Genomic DNA, 10,286 nt, shown 5'->3' with positions numbered 1-10,286 from the left:
ACCGAACCCAACCGAATTTTTATTTGGTTTGGTTTCCGGTTTTAGGTGAAAACCGAACCGAACAAAACCAAACCCACCCCTAGTCAAAAGTAAATTACATAAATTAGACATCTAAAAAGTTTAAATTTCCTTAAATAGATCACAAATGCAATTAGTAAAAATATGTTATTAGAAATTATAGATTTACACTTCATTATTATGACTTATTAAATATGGTGTAACTGAAATAGAAATAAATTACTAATTCAATTACAATAACAACGAAACAGCTACATGAAAATAACAAAACTTTTTCCTTTCCATATCAGTTGGGAAAAGAAAATAAATCTTTTCTCTATCTTGACAGCTCGCCAAACTTGGCCTACATATATCACTACAGGAAATACATGGTTCCCTAAATCAGTCCACGTTTTTTTTATAAGTAAACAAGTCCATGTTGATATCCCCAACCAACATACACCACCAACACCTTCACAACCTCATATCAACAACACGAATGCTTCAATAGGAAAAACAAGTGTTTTCGTCAAGACTCTGTACAAGCATGCACGAGCACATACAAAAACAGAAAATCAAGACAACCTCAAATGGAGACCAACAGACAAAAGGAGGTTCGGTTGATTTTTGTAGTTCAATATCAATAACTATTTCAAAGGCTTTGCTCTTTTGTGCCTTGGCAGTTTCTGTACAAACGGCTAGTGTATAGAGCCAACCACTAGCAGGTTCCTATCGATCTTTTAAACCTGTTCACTTCCCTTGAGAATATTGTACTTGCAGAGAGGACATGTTGCATTCATTTTAAGCCATTTCACGATGCAATTAGCATGGAAATGATGGTTACAGGGTAGAGTGTGAAGATCTGCCCCATCCTCATATTGGCTGAGACATATACAACATTCCTGGAAAGAAAGCCAGAGTCAGAAACCCTTGGAGCACAGAAGTTCATGAATTGAATTGTCGTAAAATAATGGAAGTGCTCATACAATTTAGTATGTGAAAGATGTTTCATTCATCAATTTGCATTCATGAAACAGCAGATGCAAACAAATCAAATCAAAACAGTAGCAACGACGGAAAATAAAGTTATAAGTACGATCTTCTCACCAATGAAATACAACTTTAATGCATGCAAGAATCAAGATGTGATCGTTGTTCGTTACAACTAGTGAACATGTTAAAGGGTGTATGCTCATCACACATTAACTTTTTAAATTTTGTGTGTGGGTGGTGGTGGCATTGTTAATCTCGTTATAGTTTTCAGGTTTCAACAATATAAATAAGATAATGTTCCTAATCAAATCTCGCAGAATGGGTTCCAAGGAATTGAATGATATACTCAACAAATAATAACAAGATTCTGTAAACATACCGCATCCTCAGGTAAAAGAATTCGCTCGACTGCCGGGTAGGCACTGGTTGTTTCCATTGGAATCATTTTCCCTGCTCCTACACTGGATTTTTCCTCGCCTGATATTCTAAATCTGTATTTTGGAAGAATACTGAGATCTGCTTCGGATGCACCTTCCTACAATGAACATACAAGGAAAGACAAGAATAAGTCCTTACAATGCCGTCATTTCATTTTTGAATTTAGATAATTAAAGGTTATGTCTTCATACCTGTCCAGCCACAGCATAAAGAATTGCAATGATGCATGGCAAACAGCAACAAAGAGCAATTCCAATCAAACATGCCAGAACAACGCAAAAGATGGCAAAGAAGACGTCAAATGCCAGGAAAACCACAGACAACCTGCACGAATTAGAGTGACATGCTCAGTTGTTTTGGACTTAATAAAGCTTGACTGTGGTCTAGACACACAAGACCCTGCCTTAGGTTGATTTCGTGATAAAATCAGTGTATAGCCATATTATTAGTTTTACACTTTTACTGCTGTGGGACTTAAAAAGAGATGATATCTTTGGTAGCTATCTCTAAAGTTATAATGCCAGAACTTTTGGTGATGCTTATGTCTGGCATGCAGGTGAGATGCATTTATGTTAAACTGAGGAAACTTCTGATTTGATTAGATAAAGAATTACCAGTACAAACGCGGAGCATCTTGCAGAAGCCGATCACCGCCGGAGACAACCCAATAAAAGCCAACTATCCACCACAGAAAGGATACCATTGTATTGATTGATTCACATCGTTTAGAGACACTATGCCATACAAATTGAAGTCAGTCATACATGTACAAACCCTCAAGCATGTATATTACAGAAGCAAACAATGAAACGTGTCAGATAAGTACTATATGAGAACTATATGAAGCGTTGTGGAATAGCACAATATGAATATGGGAGGGAGAAAATACAGATAAAGTTAAGAGTAAGTTTCTAAAAACAGTTCGAGTTACGTTGCATTTGCACAATAAACACAGAAATTCCCATCCTGGACTGTAAGCCCAACACACTAACAAGAATCACTGATAGGATCACTCTAATCCTCTCCGACAATAACAGAACCATCTGTAGCACCGGTCAAAGTGATCCAAAACTTCCACTCAGTATCACCACTGCCTCAAGTTCAAAATGCACTTCATTGTTGAACTAACCGCATACAATTCCGCTAAGCAAGCTCAATCTAGACTCATCCTACTCATCCGATTTCAGTCTCCACACTCACTTCATCACATAATTGAAAATAACAACAGCACACAATATCCCTTTTCAGCTCAATTCAGCACATAATACAGTCAAACCTGAATTTCTACAATCAAAGTTTTCGAATTCCGGCAAACTGAACCGCAATTCTAATTTCTACATACCTGGACCGAATCGGAGCGCCCAAGTCCATAGCCGCTTCATCATCAGACTCATTAGCATCAGCCTCAGAGCTCTGCTGCGCCTCCGCGGTCCTCCTCCCTCTCCGGCTAGTCCTCCTCCGGTACTCCACCCACACCAGCGCCACGTGGACAAAGCACTGCAGCGCGTAGCCGCAGATCCACAACCGGATCGGCGTGTTCGGCCGCTCGTCCCTGGTCAAAATCAGCATCACCACCGAGACCACCACGAACGCCGTGTTCCACATCATGTCCAGCGCCACCACCGGCTTCGAGTACCCCCAGTCGGCGCGGCGCTCGTCGAGCTCACGCGCCGCCGTCTCCCTGACCAGCATGGACGGGCCGCGGCGCCCCGTGGCCCGGCCGAGGAGCATCGCGAGCGTCGCCGGCCGCGTCGTCGGGGAGGCGAGGTCCGACGAGGAGTCGCGGCCGTCGCTCCCCTGGCGAGGGAGGAGAAGCGGCGCCGTGGTGGTGGCGGAGGAGGCGGATGACATGGCGGTGGTGATGAGAATTGAAGTGAGATTGAGAAAGGGGTGGTGTGTTGATTATAGGTGAGAGAGAAAGAGAGGCATGGTTAGAGTATTGGCTGTGGGGTTTTGGGATTGAAGTAGAGATGAAGGTGAGGGATGGTTTGGGAATTGGCAGCAGTCACTGTGAAAGGTCTACAAGTCTCTTCTGTGTGTGTGTGAGTGTTTGAATGGTAGATGCGAGAGAGAGCTGGGGGTGTCTTTTTTTTTTTTCTTTGTGATTTCCGCACTCTACTCTGCTCTGGTTAAGAGTTTTTGCGCCACCGTTTCAAATCGGCTTCAGCTTTTGTTTTATTTTCATTTAATGATTTTTTTTCTATTTATCTTTTTAATAGATTTCTATTTAAAAACAAAAACAAAAAGTGCGTCTATTGCCACTCCACAAACCACTTTGTTTATCTCATATGTTGTTGATTTATTGAAATACTAAAATACACTGATGTAAAATTACAACAAAAGATAATAAGTTGATTTATTACAAACTACAATTGTTTTCTTTTTCTTTTTCTTTTTTATCTTTTTGTTTTGGATGAACACAAATTTCATAACTTTAACCAAGATTTATCATATTCGGTCGTGAGTCTGAAGACACTAGCATTTAACCTGAATATGAGGTAAACTGTTTGTATTTTTTTTTCTTTGTTGATGATTCGTCTATCCCTTTACTCATTATTTCTCATGTCGACTTTGTATGTAAATTCTCATGGACAACTATTGTACCATATTTATGAACAACGGATAAATTAGTTCAAGAAACTTAGAAGTATGGAAGGTATCGCTACTAAAGATACATTTACATACATTGTTCATCTTGATATCGACTGATACCATTTAGTTGTTAAATTTGAGAGTTTTTTCTTATTCTGTAACTTGGATTTATACTTTCTTGGTGATTTTACTTACCTTGAGCAAATCTGAATTTAACAAAATATATGAAGAGAATGTAGGGTAAACAAAGTAGAATTGAGAAAAAGGTTTTTTAGGTATTGTTAATTGGTGAACAAAGTAGACTTACAATTAAAATTATATGAGTGGGGTGTGAAGAAAATGTGGGGTGGCAATACACCCTTTGACAAAATATATGAAGAGAATGTAGGGTGAACAATGACAAAATAATGTAGGGTGAACAATGACAAAATATATAAAGAGAATGTAGAGTGAACAAAGTAGAATTAAGAAAATGGTTTTTTAGGTATTGTTAATGGGTGAACAAAGTAGACTTACTATTAAAGTTATATGATTGAGTGAGGTGTGAAGAGAATGTGGGGTGAGTAAAGTGGTTTGTGGAGTGACAGTAGACGCAAAAAAAAAAATGATATATAAACAATAGAAAATGACATCTCAACCAAAAAAAAAGAAGAGAAAAAATGTCAAAAAGTCTACCCAAATCATGCATTGAAGGTAAGGTAAAAATTCTGAGTTATGAGTAGATCAGATGATCAACCATATCTAATGTATTAGGTTCTATTTTTTTTAGGAATGTATTCAACAGGTTCTAAATGACTTCATCTATGAAGTTTATTCCAACATACAAGCACGAGTTTGATGATAATAGCGCTCTTTCTTTCCTACTCATTTGATCATACTGACCAAAGACACATGTATAGTAACTGTCATTGTTTTGTTCGTTGACATACAATTCATGATAATTCATTATTTGGTTGATTGACGTACAATTAGTTCTTGAAAATTAGACTTGTAAGTAGTAACTGCATCGTGCATTTTGAGAAACATAAAAGTTAGACCGCGTTATCTCCAGATGTGATCGAGCTCCTTGTCGAGATTATCAAATCCAAGTTTTCTTTCAAAAGAAAGATCCAAAATTTCCATCCCTCCACCGAAAAAGGAAATATTTTTTTGATAAAGAATAGTCCGTCCTTTCGAAATTTGCTTCACCCAAAGTTCAATGGCTTTGTACGTAGCCGGTTGTGTCCACTTGTTCTAACCACATCACACGCGCTAGTAGTAGGACAGCACGACTAGTCGATAGCATTACGTCAACACTCTATTTGTACTATCACCCTCGAAGCGTCGGTTTTTGACAAATTGAGATGACTTTCCATGCAAGCTTCTCATCTTCCATTTCCCAACTACAGCAGAAGAACACTGGCTCGCGTTGTTCTTCAGCACCATTGTCACTTAATCTGTAAGGACAATCGTTATTCGAACAAATCGAGACATGAATCGACTCTAACTGAAGGTGATCTCCGAAATGTTGAATGTTCCCCTCGGAGAGTTCATTTGCAAGTTTTGCAGAAAATAGCTGAAGCAGATCATTGTTTGTTGATGACAGAGGCAGACTGGTATTCTCTTGCGAGTTACCGATGTGAGCAGGACAGCAATAGGCAAACTTGACTTGGTGCTTCTTTTCTCCTAACATGAGCGGGAGCTCATCTTGGTGCACTACCTTGGCCTTTTTGTTTTTCTCCATAACCAAGATCCCTTCGGCTACCCTATCATCACTTACTCGCAGCCGTGGAATGGATTTACTGTTACTAGAACCTTGTGAGTGTTCTGAGCTGCTTGTAGAAAACTTGAAGTTTGGACTCGAGCAACTTTGGACAAATGCATCAGAAGTCACTGCTGTCGCATAATGGGTGGAAGGAATCGACACAGTCTCATTAATTGCAGGATAATAGCATTGAATTCCCAGTTCGGTTTCGATTCTTCCTTTCAGAGTAGCCATCTTAGGCTTCTCACCATGAACTAGTATAACGTGCTTGGGAGAAAGAAACTTCACCAGATCCATAATCCCTTTGGCATCTGTATGAGGGCTGAAAGCCAATTGATGAATCTGGCAAACAAACAAATCACTTCATCAATAAATTCATTTTAACTCAACAGAATTCATATGAATTCACCAGTGAAATCATGTAAAGGAGTAAGTGAAGAAGACAAACCTGGCATCGCACATCAATTCTGGTGTCTTTATCCAGATCAATTTTGGTCGGTTTACCTGACATTAATTTATGTCCTATGGTTCCAGCCACGCAATACCTAGAAAAGAAGAAAGAATCACTAAAAGTTCAACTTGGCACACACATGAACACAGAACCATGGACATATGAACAAACAGACATTCTTTGGAGTAGAGAAGTCATGGGCAGCTCAACTTGGCACAAACATGAACAAAGAACCATGGACATATGAACATAAAAACATCTTTGCAGCAGAGATTTCATAGGCAGCTCAAGTTGGCACAAACATGAATAAAAAACCATGGACATATGAACATAAAACATTCTTTGCAGTAGAGATTTCAAAGCCAGGTCGGTTTACCAGCTAGCCTGAAATAAATTTGACAATTTTTTCTTTGGATGTTGTTATAGTAAATCACCATCTGGGTTTCAACCAAAAGTCTACTATTGATATCCGCGATAAATTCACGATTTGGAAACTACGTAACAGAGAAGGCAGTTACCCAGGCATTATGACAAGATTCTTTTCTGATGGAGCCCAGTGCTTAAAAACCTCAAGTGAAAAACCACCACTTATCATCCCTGGTCCGGCAAACAGAACACAAGGTCCAGGAGCATCTATCATAGACCGTTCAAATTTGTGAACTGCAGCATTCAAACTCATGAAAGTAAGATGGAGGGATTATTATACAATACTCTATAAGCAATGAAACAATAAATTTTTAGATCAATTCTCAGAAAGTTAATATGGTACACTTATTATTGTTGTTCAATCAGTAGTTTAATACATTTGTTAACGAATCCAAACGAGGAAGATTGTTTTACTATTTAATGATCCTTACTTAAAAGCTTGAAGAAGGGAAGAAAAAACTAGTACCAGTTCATGAATGTTTCATGTGTTTGGGTCCAATCAACTACCAAAGTATAACTTATGGAAAGGCAATACAGATAATTTTCCACTAGTTTTATGTCAGAATCAGCAAGCGAGAGGCCTTGCATAGGACGAGCCCATGAATTTAAAACAAAATGGAAAACGGAGTAATAACTTCCATTCCACTTTTCATTTTCCATTTTCTACATTTTTTTTTTCTCTGTTCATCAACATTTCATATTGCTACTGGATGAAGTACCTCTTATTTAAGCTATCCACTTGATGTCCTCAAGAAACACATCACAAACTATTCCATTACCTCAGAACTGATAGATGAAAAAGAATTACCATTTTTGAAATCAAAAGCATTATGTGTGGAGTGTGTTTCTTTGATTTTCTGGCTGGTCCAACTGATGAGCATCATATAATACATATTGGCTTGACGGGTCAAAGCTGTAAGAATTATCATCAGTAAAAGTTTGATATCAGCAAAGTGTACATTTTCCTGATTTACTGAAAAACAGGAAATTTAACAACATATCATGCAAAGAGTTATGTATGAGGAGAAGCAACTGCAAACCTGTTGAGAAGTAAATAGGAACCTTTAAATTCATGCGCTCCCAGTAGTCTTCCAATAAGATACAGAGCTCCTGCATGGTATTAGATTACTTATTGAATTAGCAAATTGAATCATTCAAAACTAAGAAAAGCATTCCAAATTCAAGATAAGGATATGGATAATCCAGCATTATTGTTATTGTGTCTGATTTTAATGAGATTAACACCTTCTAATTCATACAATATTACAATTAATATATATTTTAGCTTCCAAAATGCCATTTCATTTCCATAAGAATTAAATCTATGAATACTGATCCACTTTATAGCCTACACATCTTGAAAGGCATAAATTGGTTAAGAGTGCTGATTAGAATGACTTCTTTACACTTCTTTAACTAAGACAGTATCAGATTGGAGTTTAAATACAGATAATTGAAGTCAAACCAATCAGAACTATCTTGGTTGATTTACCTGAGCTCTTCCCAAAGCAAATGAAGGAATTAGCACTTTTCCCCCACCGGCAACACAAGTATGAACCTGGATATAAATCAACAACACAACCACCTTCAGAGAGAAATCAAATGTGAAACCAAGACAAAACCATAAGGACGTTTGATTAAAACAAAGAATCCAGAAGATCTTAAATTAGAATTCAAAGGTGTAAGAAAACTATAGCATGAGCTGTTGCTATATCATTTACATACAGCTTTGAGAAATTCTCTTTCCCGGGGATATTTTGAATCACGAATGGTTGTTGCATATGTGGACCTGTAGCAGGAAAAGTGAAAAAATTAACCTACAGCATAGCATGCATAAGCAGGTACCCAACAAAAAGGTTTCATGCATTAAAACATGGTGTCCTAAGTTCTGAAAAGAGAACCAGTAACGTGGAACTGTTAAACAGGTATAGGCACAGAAGTCAAACTTGGAGTAGCAAAGATAAAACTATAAAGCAGTGTACTGAGACACACACACACACACACAATTCTATACTCCAGAGTTAATCTTAAACTCAAACCTTGAAGCAAACTCTAATGTAGGAAAGATGATGAAGCATCAAGGATTGTGGTGTCACCACAACAAAGGATAAACATCATGTTCCTCGAAATAAGCTAAAGAAAACAGAATCTGAAATAATCACAATTCACAAGTAAAGATCAATAGGCCGTACCAGAATGTAAGTGTAAACATATATTAGAATACGCTACAACAGAACAGACACGTAAATAAGGAACAAGCACACAGATCGCATACTCTGTAATAACAAGGTCCAAACTTAGTCGATCAATTTGAGCTGCTCCAAGATGCCTATCTGGTGTCATATTATAGTCTCCCGTGTACACCATAGCAGCATCTCCCACCTTTGCATAAAACATTGCAGCTCCAAGAACCTTCCAAGCATAAAAAAAAACACACTATAATCAGAAGTTCATGACTCAACAGTCAAGAGCAAATGACAACACGAAAGCCTTACATGTCCTGCATAGTACGCACGGATCTGAAGATCCTTATCAACCTGCACCGTCTCCTTCAGATTCACCGCTATAACTGCATCAAACAACCACAACAGCTAAATTCAGTTCCGAACCACTTCCTTCAAAGCTAAATTCAGTTCCAACCATAACAGCTACCTTTCTTCATGCATTCGGCAATGTGCTCCGAGGTAAACTGCTCCTCCTCACCCCTTCTCTCAACCATAATTTTCCTATAGTCCTCTAACATCAACGGCGCCAGCGCCTTGGTCGGATACTGCAACACACCGAAAAAAGTCAAAAACTAATCAAAACAAACACCACCGACATATCAAACTCACACAAACATTTCATCAAACACCTTACCGTCATGTAAATGGGGCCATTGTAACCGCAGACTTGGGTGAAGTAAGGTAAGGCGCCGATGTGATCCAGATGGCTGCCACGTTGCGCAAGACCAGTAAACCATCCGGATTAACTGAAATTAAACTGATGTGATTATAGTGAGAGAGATTTAGGGATTAGCTAATTACAAGTGAGTGATGACGATGCAAGTGAGGGTTTGGTTGTTGATGAGGGAGAAGTCCGGGTAGCGGCGGTGGTCGAGGTGCCCCATGTGCATACCGCAGTCGAACATGATTCGTTTTCCGTTGATTGTTACGATCACGCAGCTCTTGCCTACCTCTTGCCCGGCGCCTGAAACCGTGAAAAGTTTAAGAAGAGATAGAGAGAAGCTTGTGGTGAAGAAGATGGAGAAAGAGAGAGAGTAAGGGGATACCCAGAACGAGAGAATCGATGGCCATCGGAACCGCTTCTTGGCGCGCTTTTGAGTTTTTGGCTTTTCAACACGATTGACTTTATTCTGTTCGTCGCAGAATTCAAATACCCGAAATTTACATCAGATTTTTTTATTTATTTATTTATTTATTTTTATTTTTTTTGCCACAATGTCACATCCTATTTTTTTCTATGAATATGTCACATCCTATTTGAATTGAAATTTTACCAACTTCGGAGTATTCTAAATTTTAAACTCGAGAGAGGTGGATATGCAAATGGTTGAAGTACATGTATCCCAATGGCTTGTTACTCATTCCAAACAGCTCATGCCTCATGATGAGGTGAACATAGAAGTTCCGAAGTTAAGGATGA

General features: G+C 38.5%; 1 protein-coding gene across 1 annotated transcript; it reads right to left on the bottom strand.

Annotated features, from left to right (window-relative positions):
* Positions 1-150: 150 nt before the first annotated feature.
* LOC101304092 (cleavage and polyadenylation specificity factor subunit 3-II-like) lies at positions 151-9,937 on the bottom strand. The gene is made up of 18 exons (XM_004298456.1): positions 9,913-9,937; positions 9,668-9,830; positions 9,501-9,573; positions 9,294-9,411; positions 9,137-9,210; positions 8,917-9,053; positions 8,367-8,430; positions 8,134-8,199; positions 7,682-7,751; positions 7,450-7,554; positions 6,734-6,875; positions 6,213-6,309; positions 5,334-6,106; positions 2,771-3,322; positions 2,043-2,162; positions 1,620-1,752; positions 1,370-1,525; positions 151-899 (listed from the first exon to the last, which is right to left on the bottom strand). The coding sequence occupies exons 1-18, from the start codon at positions 9,935-9,937 to the stop codon at positions 738-740; spliced, it is 3,030 nt and encodes a 1,009-aa protein (XP_004298504.1). The 3' UTR covers positions 151-737.
* Between the last annotated feature and the right edge of the window lie 349 nt (positions 9,938-10,286).

The sequence above is a fragment of the Fragaria vesca genome, linkage group LG4, assembly GCF_000184155.1.
Source record: "Fragaria vesca subsp. vesca linkage group LG4, FraVesHawaii_1.0, whole genome shotgun sequence".
NCBI classification, from domain to species: Eukaryota; Viridiplantae; Streptophyta; class Magnoliopsida; order Rosales; family Rosaceae; genus Fragaria; species Fragaria vesca.
Note: the sequence above shows the minus strand (reverse complement) of the source record. Positions and strands in the feature narration are given on the sequence as shown.